Below are 19603 nucleotides of genomic sequence, written 5' to 3' on the forward strand. Positions count from 1 at the left end.
ATTGTCTTCCTTTATATCTTTGATGTCTTCCTGCAAGCCTTTCATTTCTTTTTTAATGTCTGCAAACTCTTCAGTTAGGTCCTTTTTCATTATTGTCAACTGGTCTTGAAACATTCTTTGGTTCTCTGCAATCCTCTGGAGTTCTCTCATTATATCTTTCAGATTCACCTCCTCCGAGATTGATCCTTTTCTTGCAGGGACTTTCTTATCTTCTATCTTCATTTTTGGGGTAGTCATCTTCAGTGGATTTGTTTTCCGTTTTACTTATTCTGGGATTCTCTAAATTAATGGGGTAAATTCAGATATATAAACATTAACAATATTTCATAACGTTGTCATTTGATTTTGACCTAATCTGGTGTGGGGGGGTTAATACACTTATGACCTTTCTCGTAATTTCTTTTTTAATCTATTGGCACTTTCTACAATTGATAAGAAGCTTCTTACTAGATCCCTCCCCTACTCCTTATCCTCCCCTCTCTTTTCTCTTCGAGCCCTTCTCCTTCCCTCCTTTTACCTCTTATTAAATGCTCTTTCTTTTAGGTGTAAATTTCGTTTATCCCCCTCTGTTCCTTAACTCCCTGCTTTTACAGTGGCTCTAACAACCACTTTCCCCCCTACCGTCGCTCAGTTTAACTTAAGTCCTCGTCTTCTTTCCTCTCTCTATCTTTCGTCTACTTCTCGTCCTCTTTTCTCTTTCCTCGCTCCACCGCCCGTCTGCTTCTCGTCCTCGTCCCTCTCTCTGCGGCTCGCCTGTTTCACGTCCTGATTCGCGGCTTCTTTGCCTCTCTCCGTCACCCGTCTGCTTCTCGTCCTTGTCAACGCCCTCTTTCTTCTCTCCTCCGCTCCTCCTGTGTCCCCTACTTCTCCGTCTGCTTCTCGTCCTCGTCACTCTCCGCGTTCGACCCCTCCGTCCTCCTTCCTCCGTCCTTCTCTCGTCCCACCACGGCTCCTCGTTTCACACTGTCCGGTTCCTAATCAATCCATCCGCTGCAGCTAACTCTCTTCTCCTCCTCCTTTCCACATGTTCTCCGTTCTCGCGCCTCCGCCTCCACACTTTCTTATTTATCTTTATTCTCCAAAACTCTAAGGTGCACTTTCTCAGAGGTCCTTCTTGCCTCCTCTCTACTGCTCCTTCCGCCACTCCTTCCGCTGAACCATTTCCGCCCTCACCTTCATCCGGGGATCTCGACCCCACCGCTGACGCAATCACCCGGCTAGACCAAACAATCTAGCCTCAAGGACGACCTTCTGCCTCCCGGTCTCCTCCTCACCCCTGGGGATTGGCACTTTTCCAACTTCTGAGTGAGTTTTCCCACAATCACAATTCTAATTAAGTACAGTATTTCCAATGTTTCCAACTTCCAATTTTGCTCACCTTTTCCCGGCAAGGGTCAACGTCACACTCTATCGGCCTTTCCCTCTCCTCTCCAACCTTCATTTAGATTATATTAGTCATCTTTGTCTCTCTTTAATGAGGGGGGGGGTACCTTATATCCTTGATCTTCTTTGTTCTTCTTTCGTTCTTTTTTATAATCGTCCGACACCAGATCTCTCAACACTGTACTCCGATCCTCTCTCTTGCGATCCTTCGATCAATCTTCGATCTTCCCTAAAGTTTCTTTATGTTTGGAAGTGCGGCCGGCGGCTGTACTGGGTCCCTTTTGGGTCCCTCTGCACTCTCCTGACCTGCTACCACCTCCCTTGCCGAACCTCCTGGACGTTCTCCTTGAGGGAGAGCACCTCTCGGGTCTCTTGGCTAAGGGTCTGGGATGGTTGGCTGTCTCCGGAGCTCAATCCGTCCTGGAGTAGGGGTGTACTCGACCCCAAATTGGCCCTTGAAGAGGCCAGCGCCCGAGAGCACTCAGGACGCTCGACCAGCCGCCATGCTGCCACACCCGGAAGTCTACAATGGGCAATCTTAATGAGCTCCTTCTTCCCGGGGAGCTTTTCTCAGGCTTTGCATGTTTGAAGCTCTGATTGGTTAGACTGGGCAGACCTGAGTGAAAACCTCTTCACTTTGGCAGGGCTCCTCTTCATGTTCTGTTGTCTTCTAGATCTTCCCATCATCCCACCCCTAGTTTGTTCAGTTATTGTTTCTGTGTTGTATCTCCATGCCACAACTTGGGGGCAGTTGGCATGGACTCTGGATCCAGTACTGACTTCTTCTCCATCCTGTTTGGGGCCATCCAAGTGACTAGCAAGGGGCGGTGTGGTGCTGGATGGGAACCTGCACTATGCCCCCACTCAATTGTTGCCAGTGGGTGGATCATATGGATCCACCCAGAGGCTCCTCTCTTGCTGCCATTGGGCCAGCAGCTGGGCTGTCTGAGCATGGGATCCAGAATCAATACATGACTGCCAATCCTGTTTTCAGCTGTAACTAATAGACAAGTTGTGGCTTTTGTTACCAGTATTTGTGTGTGGCTGGTTTTTATTGTGGGTGTAAGGGGGGAGGGTCACCCTGCACACGCAAGAACATCCTGTTTTCATCCAGAATGTTCTCCTTCTCTTTTGATTCTGACACTCTGCTCATTCTCTGATGAAAAAACATGTCACTTTAAGTGTTTATCATGAAAGTCATCAGTGAAATTGCAAGAGTTGGCAAGTCCACAAGCTGAACAACTCAATTGCTCTGTCAGCCTACTTCCCAGCATTCTCTAGAAATATCCCATATGGTTCAGTATATATCAGTAATGTTCTTGTGATAATCTAATTTGGTTAACAGAGAGAAACATATGTTTTCCCTGCCACAAGCATATCTCATGCTTGCTGTGGTCTATGACTGCTTCCTCTGAATGGTGATGACGTGCCACCATGCACAGCTGAACTGTGGCATTTCTGCACCAGCATCAGAAGAATCACAATCACACCTTAGCATTCTGCTGAGTTTACATGGTATCATTACAGTTTTGACTGATTAGCTGTACCATGCCAGTCTTCTCATGCCAGAATGCAATGATGAAAGGAAATTGCCAGGGGCAATTGGAAGGCAATTGGAAAGGAATTGCAGCCAGTAGCAAAATGCAATGTGAAAGAAGTCGATGCTTGTAAAGTAAGACAAATGCAGGCAGAGGGAGGAAATGGAGAATTATGGAGAATCAGGTGATAACTTATTCATAGATTTCTGCAGAAAACACAGACAGCGAGTAAGCCAACTGTGAAATAGGGCTGCTGTTCTTTAAATGTCTATTAGCTATTGCAATCCTTTCTGAGCACCTGATCTCTGCTCCACACTCCATGGTAACAGGGGGAGAAATCATTATGCATGATTAACTTATGACATATCATGTTATAATATTAGGTAATACAATGAGAATAAAATAGATGAGATTTGAAACAAATGTTATAGGTGACCATGTAAGTTGTTGTTGTTAGCACCAATTCCATCATCGACATCTTAGGCCAAGGGTGGGCTCTAACATTAGACAACTTCTCATAAAAAGATAGTCATGGCCAGGGCCGTAGCCAGAAAAATTTCAGTGGGTTTGAAACTTTTATTTAGAAAATCATGAAGGTTAGTTCCATATCACAAAATAATTTAAATAGTATGGTTCATTCTATCTATATATATAAATGAGTGATGGCATAACGGTGACTCACAAAACAACAAAACTACAGGCCCCCCAACCTCGAAATTTGACAACACAACCCATCATCCACGCCTCTAGGTTGATACAACAAAAAGAAAAGAAAAATAAAGTCCTAATTAGAGGGAGAGCAATAATTTTTTAACCAATTGCTGCCAGTTTAGAGGGCTAATCTCTGCCCACTTGGTCTCCTAGCACCAACTCAGCCAAGGGACAGCCAGGGTTCTGTCAAGGACAGAACGCCACAAGATTCAAAGTAACAGAGTTTATTAGATTACAGAACTCAAAAATGCCCGTAAAACACAAGGGCCAGGCAGTTTTTGCCTTTAGGAGCAAAAAGGGGCAAAAGTAAATGTTCAAAAGATAAACCGGATTAAACCGGAGTTTAATCCGGGTAAAAACAAACTGCTTGCGTCAGCCTGGGTATAAACGAAACGAAAGCCAAGGAACAAAAGATACAAAGAATGCAACTAATTGGCAGCAGATTCCTCTCTGCTGCCAACACTGTGCTTAGAGTAACTTGCGTCGCTCCCCCACACACACAGCAGACAGGATCTCCAACACGAGTAAATCAGCCAAGGATTGTAGCAGTTGAGTAGACCAGTTCCGTTCCGTAGATCAAAGCCAGAAGCAGACGTTTGTAGTTTTTCCAAGTCCAAGAAGGGGGGAAGACAAGCCGTGGTCAGTTCAGTCCGAGTTCTCAAAGCAGGAGATGGCGTCCGTCAAGAAGACGACGGAAGGTCAAGCTAATAAGAGTAAGCACAGGTTTGCACAAACAAATGCCCACACAATCCCTCCCGCCGTCTGACCCTGGATTCCAATCAACTTACGTCACAGCACAGGAAAGCACACAAGTCTTCAGGGAAGCGTCCCACACACACACGGATCCCAAGCGTTTGCCCAGATTACCTTGCCCAACGCAATTTGCAATTGCTCTCAAGCCCCATTTTATGCCAGTTACAAATCTTCATCACTGTCAGCTGTCCTCGTTAACCCGGGCGTTTCCTCATCACTTTCCTCGTCAGAGCTGGAACACCTCTGACTACGCCCAACAGCATCTCCAGCTGTGGATCCCGTCCCATCCCTCCAGCTAAACCATGGGTCTAATCCTGAAGGTCCCCATTCATCTTCTGTCCCATCATGGCCAGTGGCACCCACTTCCTCCCTTACCCGAGTCCAATCCATCTCATCCTCCTCTGAGCTAACCAGCCCCTCCTCCATTCTCTCCGTAAACCCTTCGAAAGACTCCTCGTCAGATGGTGCTGCAAATATGTCTCGCAGTCTTTTTCTCTCTCGCTCCTCGAGAGTATCTGACTCTCGAGGAGTCTTACGCCCACGTCTGTCAGTAACAGAGCCATGAGGCTCAATCATAACACTATCCCCTCTCACAAAGGCCTCCTCCCCCGATGGCGGAGAAGTGGCAGTGATACCCTCCGCTATAGCACCACGACGACTAGAGGTATCAAGTTTCAACAGCGAACGATGAAAGACTGGATGGACCTTTAAACTAGACGGTAAACGCAAACGAAACGCAACAGAAGAAATCTTTTTAACGATAGGAAAGGGACCCAAATACCGAGGCGCAAACTTTCCCCCAGCCTGTTTAATATGTTTGGAAGATAACCACACCAAATCCCCTTCTTCCAACTCCTCCCCTGCCTGCCTGTGGCGGTCAGCCTGAGTCTTCTGCGTTGCCTTAGCTTCCAACAGTAAGCGACGGGCAACATCATGCAATGCAGCCATTTCCGAAGAGCGGTACACAGGGTCCGAAGAGACCACATTGGTCGACGGCGCCACACCTCCCCGTGGGTGAAAACCATAAGTTAGCTCAAATGGCGTATGCTGACTAGACGTGTGCACCGCATTGTTGTAAGCAAATTCCGCCACCGGTAACCACTTTACCCAAGCCGTGGGTTGATCTAAACAAAAACAACGCAGATACTGCTCTAAGAGCCCATTAACCCGTTCCGACTGTCCATCCGTTTGCGGATGGAAAGCTGAAGACACGTTTAACTTAGTCCCCAAACACTCATGGAAGTGTTTCCAAAAGCGTGACACAAATTGCGGAGCCCTATCTGAAATAATCACCTCGGGTGCTCCGTGCAAACGATAGATGTGCTTTGTAAATAGTAAGGCCAACGTAGGGGCCGCCGGAATGGTTGAACAAGGAATAAAATGAGCCAGTTTACTAAATAAATCCACCACCACCCAAATACAAGTATAACCCCCAGACTTAGGCAAATCTGAAATAAAATCCATGGAAATGATTTGCCATGGCCTCTCCGGAACAGGTAAAGACGATAACAACCCTCTAGGGCGCCCAACAGGCGTCTTACTCTGCTGACAAACGGCGCAGCTGTCACAAAAGCGCAGAATGTCTTGCCGCATCTTTGGCCACCAGTAGCTCCTGGTGATAAGCTGTACGGTCTTGAACCTGCCAAAGTGCCCAGCCATGGGTTCGTCATGGTGGGCTCTAATCACCTCCAACCTGAGGGTCCCTACTGGTACGTAAACCTGCCCCCTACGCACCAATACCCCGTCTTGATCCTGGAGATGCGGCAGTATGGTACGGTTACCTGCAGAGAGCAGCATCAGTTGCTCCTGAGTCCACACATCATCCTTCTGAGCCTCAAGGATCTGGTCATGTAACCCAAGCTCATTATCTACAACACACAGAGAGGCAGTAGGCAAGATGGTCTGACATACTACCTGCTCATTGGTCTTAAATTCCGGCTTGCGGGATAAAGCATCGGCCCGCAAGTTTGCCTTCCCCTCCACGAACTGCACCTTGAAGTTAAACCTGGAGAAAAACAAAGCCCAGCGGATTTGACGCTGGTTTAACTTCTTTGCTGTTTGCAAGTGCTCTAAGTTCTTGTGATCAGATCTGACCACGATCTGGTGCCGTGCCCCTTCAAGCCAGTGCCGCCACACCTCAAACGCCACCTTAATCGCCAACAACTCCTTCTCCCATATGGTATAGTTCTGCTCGAAGGGTGTTAGTTGCCGCGAGTAAAATCCACAGGGACGCAAGGTCCCTGAGGAATCCTTCTGAGACAATACAGCCCCCAACGCGTAGCTAGAAGCGTCCGCTTCTACCACGAACGGTCTGTCAACATCAGGATGGGTTAGTATGTTGTCCGATTGAAAACTAGACTTTAGTTGTAGAAACGCCTCGTGAGCTTCCCGCCCCCACACAAATGGCTGTTTCTTGCGCAAAAGCTGCGTCAAAGGTACCGTGAGCTTTGCAAAATTCGGAATAAACTCCCGGTAGTAATTAGCGAAACCCAAGAACCTTTGTACATCCTTCTTAGTCTTCAGCTCCTGCCATGAGTTGACGGCGTCAACCTTATGTGGGTCCATTTTAAGTTCCCTACCTGACACTACATGACCTAGGAACTCCACTTCAGGCACATGAAAGACGCACTTGGAAGCCTTGGCGAAAAGCCCATTAGCCCGCAGTCGGTGCAGAACCTGCTTGACATGTTGACGATGTTCTTTCTCGTCCTTAGAAAAAATCAAGATATCATCCAAATAAATCACTAAAAATTGATCAATTAGGTCCCTGAACACATCGTTCATGAACCTCTGGAATACCGCAGGAGCATTACAAAGCCCAAAAGGCATGACTCGGAACTCGTGGCATCCGAAACACGTGTTAAATGCCGTCTTCCATTCATCCCCTTCCCGTATACGGATTAAGTTATAGGCCCCCCGCAGGTCAAGCTTGGTAAAGACCTTAGCCCCTTGCACCCTTGATAACAGTTCCGAGATTAAAGGGAGCGGGTACCTATCCCGAATGGTGTATTTGTTTAGGATCCGATAGTCACAGACCAGCCTAAGTTCCCCAGTCTTTTTGGCTACAAAGAATACTGGTGCCGCAGTTGGAGAACTAGATGGGCGAATAAACCCCTTGGCTAAATTTTCATCTAGAAACTCCCGCAAAGCTTGCCTTTCCGGTACAGTCAAGGCATACAGCCTCCCTGCTGGCAGTTTCGCACCTTCTGCCAACTTGATGGCGCAATCATATGGCCTGTGCGGTGGTAATTTGTCCGCTTCTCTTTTACAAAATACATCAGAGAACTCCCCATACTCAGCAGGCACTCCCTCCATATCAGAATGAGTAACATTTAGAGTGCAACAATCCTGCCTCTTTAAGATCACTTTACGTGTTGCCCAATCTACTTGTGGGTTTACTACAGCTAGCCAATCCATCCCCAGGATCACATCATATCTAGGCAAGCTCGTAATATCCCACACAAACGTTCCCGTTACTCCCTGCACCTCCCACGTTACTGCTGAGGTTTCATGGTTAACCACCCCAGTCTCCAGCAGTCTCCCATCTGCTCCTTCCACCCACACGTCGCATGCCTTGCGCACTCTAGGAATGCCATGCTTCTTAGCAAACTCAATATCTACATAGGAGACCGTAGCCCCTGAGTCCAGCAGTGCCAAAGTAGAAACAAGTTCCCTTCCCCCAACAGATAATGTAATGGGTACGAAAACATGCTTCCTCCCCTCAGTTGACTGCTTGAGGAGCCCTAGTGCGTTGGACTCACGTCGCACTAGGGCTGGCCTTTTCCCGAAAGCTGGGAAGGTTTCACATTACAATTTTTGGCAAAATGCCCAGCATTCCCACAGTACAAACACAAGCCCAGCTGCCTCCTACGGCTCTTTTCCTCTGTAGACAGCTTTTTAAAGACCCCAAGCTCCATGGGCTCTTCCCCCATCACCACAGGTGCCCTGGTTACATGCATGGGTGGCGCACACATTGCTTTTGAGTGTTTACGAGCCTCGAACCTTGCGTCTAAACGCAGCACCTTAGCTACTAAGGCGTCCCAGCTTTCAGCCGGCTCCAAGCGTGCTAATTCATCCTGGAGCATATCACTTAACCCGGCAGTAAATAAAAGCATGAATGCATTTTCCCCCCAATCCAGCTGGTGGCGATACAGGTTAAACTTATTTAAGTAATCCAAAACAGTCCCCTTTCCCTGTTTCAACCGATACAGAGCCCACCCAGCGTTCTCCGTACGGAGAGGATCCCCAAAAGTATCAGTTAACAACTTTTTGAAATTATTCAAATTGTCCTTGACTGGGTCATTTCCCAAAATTAAATTAGTGGCCCATTGTCCTGCGGGACCGGTCAACAAACTCAAAATAAAGGCCACCTTGCTAGTGTCTGTAGGAAAAGCATGAGCACTGAGCTGAGAAAAATAAAGCTCCACTTGTGCCAAAAAGGTTGGCAACTTGCACCTGGTTCCGTCAAAGCGTTCAGGAGTCAAAACATGTCCTTTCACAGCCTGAGCTGTTTGGCTAACGGTAAAAGCCGTTTGCAATTGGTCTACTTTGGCCCGTAACTCATCCATCGTCTTCCTGACGGGTTTATTGCTGCAATAAACTTTTTATGGGCGTTGGGCAATCTGTCAAGGACAGAACGCCACAAGATTCAAAGTAACAGAGTTTATTAGATTACAGAACTCAAAAATGCCCGTAAAACACAAGGGCCAGGCAGTTTTTGCCTTTAGGAGCAAAAAGGGGCAAAAGTAAATGTTCAAAAGATAAACCGGATTAAACCGGAGTTTAATCCGGGTAAAAACAAACTGCTTGCGTCAGCCTGGGTATAAACGAAACGAAAGCCAAGGAACAAAAGATACAAAGAATGCAACTAATTGGCAGCAGATTCCTCTCTGCTGCCAACACTGTGCTTAGAGTAACTTGCGTCGCTCCCCCACACACACAGCAGACAGGATCTCCAACACGAGTAAATCAGCCAAGGATTGTAGCAGTTGAGTAGACCAGTTCCGTTCCGTAGATCAAAGCCAGAAGCAGACGTTTGTAGTTTTTCCAAGTCCAAGAAGGGGGGAAGACAAGCCGTGGTCAGTTCAGTCCGAGTTCTCAAAGCAGGAGATGGCGTCCGTCAAGAAGACGACGGAAGGTCAAGCTAATAAGAGTAAGCACAGGTTTGCACAAACAAATGCCCACACAATCCCTCCCGCCGTCTGACCCTGGATTCCAATCAACTTACGTCACAGCACAGGAAAGCACACAAGTCTTCAGGGAAGCGTCCCACACACACACGGATCCCAAGCGTTTGCCCAGATTACCTTGCCCAACGCAATTTGCAATTGCTCTCAAGCCCCATTTTATGCCAGTTACAAATCTTCATCACTGTCAGCTGTCCTCGTTAACCCGGGCGTTTCCTCATCACTTTCCTCGTCAGAGCTGGAACACCTCTGACTACGCCCAACAGCATCTCCAGCTGTGGATCCCGTCCCATCCCTCCAGCTAAACCATGGGTCTAATCCTGAAGGTCCCCATTCATCTTCTGTCCCATCATGGCCAGTGGCACCCACTTCCTCCCTTACCCGAGTCCAATCCATCTCATCCTCCTCTGAGCTAACCAGCCCCTCCTCCATTCTCTCCGTAAACCCTTCGAAAGACTCCTCGTCAGATGGTGCTGCAAATATGTCTCGCAGTCTTTTTCTCTCTCGCTCCTCGAGAGTATCTGACTCTCGAGGAGTCTTACGCCCACGTCTGTCAGTAACAGAGCCATGAGGCTCAATCATAACAGGTTCAGTTAGGGGACAGGCAGACTTAGGCCCCACTTAGGCCTCTTCCACAGATTATCTAATTTGCACTGGATTATATGCCAGTGTAGACTCAAGGCCCTTCCACACAGCTATATAACCCATTTATAATCTTATATTATCTGCTTTGAACTGGTTTATTTTGACTCCACACTGCCATATAATCCACTTCAGTGTGCATTTTATACAGCTGTGAAGAAGGGGCCTCATATAATCCACTTCTAAGCAGATAATATAAGATTATAAATATACAGTAGAGTCTCACTTATCCAACATAAACAGTCCGGCAGAACGTTGGATAAGTGAATATGTTGGATAATAAGAAGGGATTCAGAAAAAGACAATTAAACATCAAATTAGGTAATCATTATACAAATTAAGCACCAAAACATCATGTTATACAACAAATTTGACAGAAAAAGTAGTTCCATGTGCACTAATTCTATGTAGTAATTACTGTATTTACCCTTTACCTTAACTACCACCAATTCCTCGATACTTTATTTCCCATACCACCATACTTCGCCACAGCAACGCGTGGCCGGGCACAGCTAGTATTTTTATATAGACTTAATTAAATCAATTTTCTATTTTAGTTACAATGTTTCAAGTCGTAAAATTACTGAAAATGACTGTTAATTGGTAATTTATAGTTACAAAAGAATATCAAAACATCTGGTGGAAACACTTGAAACTTGTCAGTACAGTTTGACAAATCAGGCTCCATCCATAAACTTCAGTGTACACTCAAGAGTGCAAGTCCAGTGAGTCTTGCTTGCCCCATTATGCTTCTTATGTATGTTTTCCAACATTTAAGTTACACACACACACACATACACACATACACATTTTAAATTGGCATATCTAAAAATCAAGATCAATGACCCATAGATATTATCAAATTACAATAGAGTCTAGCTTATCCAACCTTTGCTCATCCAACGATCTGTATTATCCATGCAGTATGCCCCCCACCCAGATCCACAGCTGTTTCTCTAGGCAGGAATACACAGTGGACTAATATGCCCAACAAAAGCACAAGTGCATCCATGCTCCCAAACAAGTTGCAGATTTGTTGTAAAACATGATGTTTTGGTGCTTAATTTGTAAAATCATAACAATTTGACGTTTAATTGGCTTTCCCTTAATCCCTCCTTATTATCCAATATTTTCACTTATCCAATGTTCCGCTGGCCCATGATGTTGGATAAGAGAGACCCTACTATATTAGAAACTACATAAAATACATCAAGTGTATTTAAACTTAAGTTTTTCTTGTGGAGTGTTTTTGGGATTACAGTTCCCCAAATGGACGTGGCTTGTCATAAGACAAAAGCACAGATCTAAAAGACACTACCAGGGTATTTAACCATAATGAATACAGTAGAGTCTCACTTATCCAACGTTCTGGATTATCCAATGCATTTTTGTAGTCAATGTTTTCTATACATCGTGATATTTTGGTGCTAAATTCATAAGTAATTACTACATAGCATTACTGTGTATTGAACTACTTTTTCTGTCAAATTTGTTGTATAACGTGATGTTTGGTGCTTAATTTGTAAAATCATAACTTAATTTGATGTTTAATAGGCTTTTCCTTAATCCCTCCTTATTATTCAGCATATTCGCTTATCCAACGTTCTGCTGGCCTCTTTAGCTTGGATAAGTGAGACTCTACTGTATAAGTAATATAAGGAAGATTTATATTTAATGGCTGAGAGTGTGTGGCTGCTTAACTTCTGTACTTTTCAGGGGGCTAGACTATGAGCCTGAGCAAGCAGTACCTGCCATGTCCTCTTGAATACTGTAGAAAATGGCACCCCCTGTGGCAGCAAAGCAAACAGGCTCTTCAAGAGATGGCCTAACATGCAGCCCAGCTTGAGGTGAAAATACAGGCCTGAAGTTTGGAGTGGGAAGCCAGGATTGCCACCCCAAACTAGGCAGTTGGCCCCATAATGAAGATTTATTCTTCCAGTAGTGTGTCTCTCTGTGTCTGTGCCTTGCTCTGGGGCCAAGAGACTACACAGCTTCCAGAACAGACCAGATCTGATGCCTTCTAGTCTGTTAGGCCATGAGCCTGACCATGTTGAACCCGGAGGGCTTCTCAGATACAAAGAGAAACCACATGGCCTCTTCCAGAATGGTCCCAGCCTGAGGCAACAACAGCCCAAAGGCATGAAGCCCAACATGAGGTCTGAACAAAATGGAGACCTCCAAATGAAGGCTTCCTAATATATTGGTAAAGTCTATATAGCTGAACATGAGGTCAAAAACAAGATAGACACCTTCCAATATAATGGCAAGATTTAAAGTTTAAAATGAGGCCTGAAATAAAAGAGACCGCCCCACCAAAAATTTTTTTGCAAGAGCTTAAAATCTAACATGAGGCCAAAGCTTAGTGCTGCCACCCAAAACTCCAGCTCAGCCCTTATGCTCCGCTCAAAAATCCTGCAAATAAATGCCAAGAGCAGAAACTGCCCAAATTGTAGAGTGACTCCCTGGAACAAAGGCATAGCAATGGGAAGCCTACTATCTGGAAGAAGGGAGGGAACAAGGAGGGAAAGGCCTAATTCCCCATTAGGAACTTGCCTCTTTCCTCATGCTGAAGCAAAGAACACAGCAGGGGGCAGAGCAGACTTAAATAGCCTGCAGCTCTGCCCCTATCAACCACCCCTCCAAGTTTAGTCTCCTTCATGAGGGCCTTCAGCGGTATTTATTGATCTACTCACATTGGCATGTTTTCGAACTGCTAGGTTGGCAGGAGCTGGAGTTAACAGCGGTCGCTCCCGGGGTTTGAACCTGGGACCTTTCGGTCTCCAGTTCAATGCTGTAACACACTTTGCCACTGGGGCTCCTTTAAATTCATGAGTAAACCAGTTTTTTTTAACCTGAAAAGTTTCAGGGTGGGGAAGGTTGAACCCCTAACCTCCCCCCCCCCCGGCTACAGCTCTCATGGTGTCTACTATCTTTCACATCCATCAAGTGGTCTCTCTTTATTTGCCTTATGTACCAAAATAATTTGCCTGATTTTAGATGCTAAGCAACTTGACTTGAAAAGGAGGGTGTAAATTAGGCTCCACCATAAGCTGCAAAATGTCTTAGACATGCCTTGCATAGACCATTAAAAAGTTTATTCAGTATTTCAAAACTGCTGAAAATCAACTTTTCTTGCACTGCAATATGATGGCAAACATTTTGGAAAATAAGAGTGCCTATCTTTCCAATTTTACTCCACTTTTGTAAAGATATATATAAATTTGTTGTCAACAGTAACTCCGCTCCAGTCTTGCAAACTTAGTGATTGAATTTCTATTGCACTGAAGTGCTTTCTTGGATGAATCAAACCATCTGTAAAGGGGGGGGGGGTCTTCTTTTACTAAATGCTGTTATTAGTCTCAGCGATAGCTTATGGATGTCATTTATACACTTGTCGGCAACAAGCAATGGTCCCTATCGCACAATGCCATGTGCATCCAGCTTTCAGTCTTCCTATCGACGATAGCATGACATGACTGTATTGGAATAGTGGGTTCATGTGATAAATTCCTAAGTTCTACTGAATGTATGATCTACTTAGATCATGCAAGTAATTGGATTCATGTCAACATGTTCAAGGCTTCTGATTTTTTGTTCTTATAATAAATATATGGATTTAGTATTAATGTTTTTGGTATATATATATTTGTCTTTTGCCACTACTCTTTACCTGAGCAGTTTCTTTGTCTTCAAAATAACAAGCTGTGTGCAATTATATGTAGAAAAGTTAAAAGCAGCAAAAGATCAATTTCTAAATTTAATGTCATAGTTATTAAAATGGATTGAAATTGCTCCGGCATGAAAAGTACAAGTGCCAATCTTCCAATTTAAAAATGAATAGCCACATTTAGCCAATGGGTAAGTAATACTGTAAATTCTGAAATGTCTGCCAATATGTCATCTCATCCAAGACATAGCTGTGTTTGTCTGTATCAGTATGTAGAGGGATCTTGTAGCAGCCTTGAGACTATCTGAGAGATTTTTTTTTTTTGCAGAATAAGCTTTCCTAAATTGGATCTGCTTCCCAGTACATCTATCTAAGCTTATGCTACAAATGTATTTCAGTCATTTAGTCTCAAAGGTGCAACAAGATCCCTCTGCGATGTAGTCTCATTAGCTTCACCTGAAGCTGATTTCTACCAGCTGCAGTAGTTGCAGGATATATATAGAGAGAGTGATGCAAATGAGTGTTTGTTGTTTTTGTAAAATGTATTTCATAATATAAATCATGTTAATTTTATTGTGCTCATGGCCTTCCTTTCAATTTCTAAACTCTCCCTAAAATATATGCTATTTTAGAAGAATGACAGGAGTTATATCACTAGCTTAATTGCCTTCTTGGATTTTGTGTGTGTATAATGGGGCTCTATGAAAGCATGGATTTGTCTGTGACATTGTTGATTAAACACATTTTCTGTCCTCCCCTAAAACTCCCTTTGAGTAACCTCCAGATCTCCTCCAGACAGATGCATAAAGTTTTCAGATTGCACCTCAGACTGCTACTGGGACTGCTTGGAAAATGAAACAAGAAGCAACTTGAAATTTGCATAGCATCTGGCATCTATTAGACCCTTATATAATTGTCTCTTGCCTCCATTTTAACTGTATTCCACTTTAAGAATATTACAGAATGCAGACTATGGTTTCAACGTCAGCAAATGGTTTCTTCTTCTCTCCTATTTTCTTTACTGAATAGTCTGGTGAAGAATTCTGTGGAGTGGATTACATACACATGATCATTGTTCTGAAAAAACTACTTTCAACAAATTAGCACCTTCAAAATATTGAATATGAAGTGGGGACAATGTCAAGTAATCCATTTTGGATCCATGTTGTAACACAACGAAGCGTGGAAAAATCAAAGTGTGTGTGTATGTTTGTGAATGAATACTTCTGCAAGAATACAGCAAGTGTAGAACTAAAGGAGACTGTAACCTTGTTTTCCTTTACAGTATATGAATGTAAAGCTATAATGTCTTACTCTATTTATGAAAGGCTGAAACTGACTGCAATTTAATTTGGTCCCTCTGAATCAGTGGTTCTCAACCTGAAGTCCCCAGATGTTTTTGGTCTTCACATCCCAGAAATCCTAACAGCTGGTAAACTGGCTGGGATTTCTAGGAGCTGTAGGCCAAAAACATCTGGGGACCCACAGGTTGAGAACCACTGCTCTGAATAGACAAAAATTTCACAGGAAATGGAAATGCAAGAAGTGAAAAAAGCAAAACATAATAAAATTCAGTATAAGCACATCATTGTCATAATGATCCCAGAGTCATCTCAGTATGAATGGCAAAATTGGATCTATTGTTTGACAAATGATACATCTAACAGAAGTTTTAATTTTTCCCTTCTTAAGATCTTGAAAACTTTGAAACCAAAGCAAGAAGTACCGTATCTGTCAGAGAAGGACAAGGAGTCGTTCTGCTCTGTGGTCCTCCACCACACCATGGAGGTACTAAGAACGTTTGTGTTGTGGTTTATACTAAGAGACAGCACAGATAATGGGTGGGCAGAATGTGCTATGCATGCTAAATGTATTTAAAATCTTGGAATGTAATCTCTTCAAGCTCGGGGAGAGCACCGAGTGCAGTGGTTCTCAACTTGTGGGTGCCCAGATGTTTTGGCATTCAACTCCCATAAATCCTAACAGCTGGTAAACTGGCTGGGATTTCTGGGAGTTGTGGGCCAACTCACCTGGGGACCCTCAAGTTGAGAACCACTGACCTAGTGGGTTTGCACTAGGGAGTTAACACTTTTGCTTCCTTCTGTTTCTTCCTACTTATTTCTATTCTGTTCATGATTACAATTGACCAATATAAGTTGTTATATGCTTGGGTCAAATTTAATAGGTGCAGCCATTCTAAAACAGTATGCAGAGGAATATGACATATGTGCTTGCTATTTAACAGTTTCAATAATGAAAGATCTACCACCAAGAAGGGGGTGGATAATGTAGCAATTCTACATTGTCATCACAAACATGGGAATAAGGGATAAAAATTTCTCATGCATACAGAGTTTTTTATAACACATCATTTTCCCCATCGTGTTAGGGGGGAAAATGCCCTTTGGTACATTCTGATATTACAAAGGCTAAAGAAAATAGTGTTCTAATCAATTTCTAGATTAAGATATGTTCTAAGGAAATTTTGTTTACATCTGAACCTCAGCAGGAGGGTGGACTCACAGTATACAGGCAAAGTGCACAACATATGAGTGTCATGTTGCTTGTGTTAGCAGAGGTTGTTGAGAAAAGAACTGGAGAATGGTGGCTCACAAAGCTGTGCTGAATTGCATTTCTGGGCTAAATGTGGCATCTTATAAAACCCTGTGTGAAACAGTGGAATTAAAATTTTTGATCCCAGAAATTAGAAATTTTCAATTGGATCAAATTGATATAAATCAGTGTCTTGTCACATGTTTGGGACCCTGGAAATTATAGGGTGATTGCTTTTTTACTATTAGCAGAACATTGTTCTGTACCTCACAAATTGTTACATGATAATAGGGGTGCCTCTAGCACTGAATTCTGTACGAAGGACTTTATTTGGATATTGCCCTTAATCCAAGGGCAGTAATCCATATAGAGAAATATGCATATCTTCCTGAGTTACCTACAGCAAAAATGTTATAAATGCTTTTCAAACTTTAAAAGGCATTAAAACAGTTCTTTTAATTAATTAACATTGATATAGAGTATTAGGCACTTCACAGAGAAAGAAGGTAGACACACAGACATTGAGTACACAAACAAATGGGATTGCATTTTATTTCAGCATTCACACATATATAAACATTCATTCATCATCATGTATACAATACAATCCCTTCTTCCTTTGTGTTGTTGAAGGCTTTCATGGCCAGGATCACAGGGTTGTTGTATGTCTTTCGGGCTGTGTGGCCATGTTCCAGAAGTATTCTCTCCTGACGTTTCGCTCACATCTATGGCAGGCATCCTCAGAGATTGTGAGGTATGGATAAACTAAGTAAGGAAAGGAAAGAATATATATCTGTGTGGAGTCCAAGGTGTGGCAAGAGTTCTTTGTCACTGGGAGCCAGCATTAATGTTTCAGTTAATCACCCTAATCAGCATTGGAAATGTTTTGTCCCTTGCCTGGGGGCATCCTTTGTTTAGTCAAGCCCTCATTGTGTTGATTCCCATCTACTGTTTTGATTTTGGAGTTTTGTAATACTGGTAGCCAGATTTTGTTCATTTTCATGGTTTCTTCCTTTCTGTTGAAGTTGTCCACATGCTTGTGGATTTCAATGGCTTCTCTGTGTAGTCTGACATGATAGTTGTTAGAATGGTCCAGCATTTTTGTGTTCTCAAATAGTATTCTGTGTCCAGGCTGGTTCATCAAATGCTCTGCTATGGCTGATTTCTCTGGTTGAATTAGTCTGCAGTGCCTTTCATGTTCTTTGACTCTTGTTTGGGCGCTGCGTTTGGTGGTCCCTATGTATACTTGTCCACAGCTGCATGGTATCCGGTAGACTCCTGCAGAAGAGAGAGGAAGAAACCATGAAAATGAACAAAATCTGGCTACCAGTATTACAAAACTCCAAAATCAAAACAGTAGATGGGAACCAACACAATGAGGGCTTGACTAAACAAAGGATGCCCCCAGGCAAGGGACAAAACATTTCCAATGCTAATTAGGGTGATTAACTGAAACATTAATGCTGGCTCCCAGTGACAAAGAACTCTTGCCACACCTTGGACTCCACACAGATATATATTCTTTCCTTTCCTTACTTAGTTTATCCATACCTCACAACCTCTGAGGATGCCTGCCATAGATGTGGGCGAAACGTCAGGAGAGAATACTTCTGGAACATGGCCACACAGCCCGAAAGACATACAACAACCCTTCTTCCTTTTCCTGGAAAAAAGTATGCCAGATTACATTCCCAGCAAATCTTCCATTCTATAAATACACCATCTTCCTCTGTCTCTTGGAGAAGATAGTGGGTGGACCAGACTCCTCTGTCTGCAACAATTTTGGAATACTAAAGTGTCCCTTATACAGCAGTATTTCTGCTTACGTTGCTCCAAAAGGTTGTAAATGAATGACAGGTGTTTTCCAGCAAAATCATCCTTTCTCCCATCAGTTTCTGACAGATGTTGGCTTCTCTTCTTTAATTGATAATTGGTTTCCTTCTTAAGGAACCTTGTTTGACTTCCTTAACTGATGTTGGTTTTCTTTCTTAAATAAAGAACCATTGTAAACACTTCCTTAACTTAAAAGGGTAATTATCTCTGGTATTGTAAACATGTTGTTTCCACCAAGAGTTAATCATTTGTCTCTGGTCATCAATATCAGCAGTTCAATAGTTTTTAATTACAGTTAATCAGTTCAATAGTTTCCCAGGCTTCAATCTTAGGATGGCATCTCCAGCTTCTACAGGTCCCAAACATACTGATTTCATACAATTTCATTCAAACCACAGATCATATTTTCATTGCACAAGCACATAAGCTCCTAAAGACACCTCAAGCTTAGCATCTGCGGTTATCAACTTTTGTCTCTAATATCCAAATGTCTGGTATAATTTTATTAAGAATGGCGTCCCTGTCTTCTCTCTCTTTATTGTGCTATCTGCATCGCACTAAATTAAAGGTTGGGAAAAGAAAAACAAACTGTCAGGTTAACAAGGTATTTTTCTTTATACCTAATTAAATTAGTGTTGTCAGGTATCTCACAACTTTTATCAGAAATGAGGTGAGGCAGATATTGGAAAGGTCTGGAGATATTCAGGAGTTGGCACACTGCTGTAAACGTTTCTGAATTATTATTGTCATTATTATTATGTTCATTATTATGTTTGTTTATACCCACTTTTTCTCTCCACAAGGAAACTCAAAGTGGCTTACATTAAAAGCATTTCAATACAATTTAAAATTTATAAATATACAAACATTAAAACAGAATTAAATATCATTGGTATTTTAAAAATGCAGTTAAAATCCATACAAACTTATACAAACTAAAAACCACAGCTGCCCCTTACTTGACCTTAAAACCTTCTTCTTTAAAAGCCTGCCTGAATAAAAAGGTTTTAGCCTGCTGCCAGAAAGACAACAAGGAGGGGGGACCATTCTGACTTCCCTGAGCAGGCAGTTCCAGAGCTGAGGGGCAGCTACCGAGAAGGCCCGTTTTTCTCATTCCCACAACTGGGCTTGAGATGGAAGTGAGACAGAGAGAAGGGCCTCTCCTGAAAATCTCAGGGCCCAGGCAAGTTCCTACAAGGGAATGTGGTCAGCCAAATAGCGTGGACCTGAACCATCTAGGGCAGTGGTTTTCAACCTGTGGGTCCCCAGATGTTTTGGCCTTCAAATCCCAGAAATCCTAACAGCTGGTAAACTGGCTGGGATTTCTGCGAGTTGTA

The 19603-nt window shown here is 43.4% G+C and overlaps 1 protein-coding gene and 1 long non-coding RNA gene across 9 annotated transcripts in view; both read left to right on the forward strand.

The window, feature by feature from the left end:
* cntn6 (contactin 6) overlaps positions 1–19603 on the forward strand; it is a 344808-nt gene that overhangs the window by 197493 nt on the left and 127712 nt on the right. For 7 of the 8 annotated variants that reach the window (XR_010002549.1, XM_062969725.1, XM_062969724.1 and 4 more), the window contains one exon: positions 15573–15668. The exons of the other annotated variant lie outside the window; for it this stretch is intronic. Coding sequence is in view for 6 of the 7 variants with exons in the window: in XM_062969725.1 (XP_062825795.1) it covers positions 15573–15668 (96 nt within the window). In the remaining variant the exon portion in view is untranslated. Of the gene's footprint in view, positions 1–15572; positions 15669–19603 lie in introns of those variants that run through there. 8 annotated transcript variants of the gene reach the window in all.
* LOC134296000 (uncharacterized) lies at positions 2984–11645 on the forward strand. Its single transcript, XR_010002550.1, has 2 exons — positions 2984–3812; positions 10159–11645. It is a non-coding gene; the product is annotated as an uncharacterized LOC134296000 (long non-coding RNA).

This window comes from Anolis carolinensis, chromosome 2 (genome assembly GCF_035594765.1).
Source record: "Anolis carolinensis isolate JA03-04 chromosome 2, rAnoCar3.1.pri, whole genome shotgun sequence".
Taxonomy (NCBI): domain Eukaryota; kingdom Metazoa; phylum Chordata; class Lepidosauria; order Squamata; family Dactyloidae; genus Anolis; species Anolis carolinensis.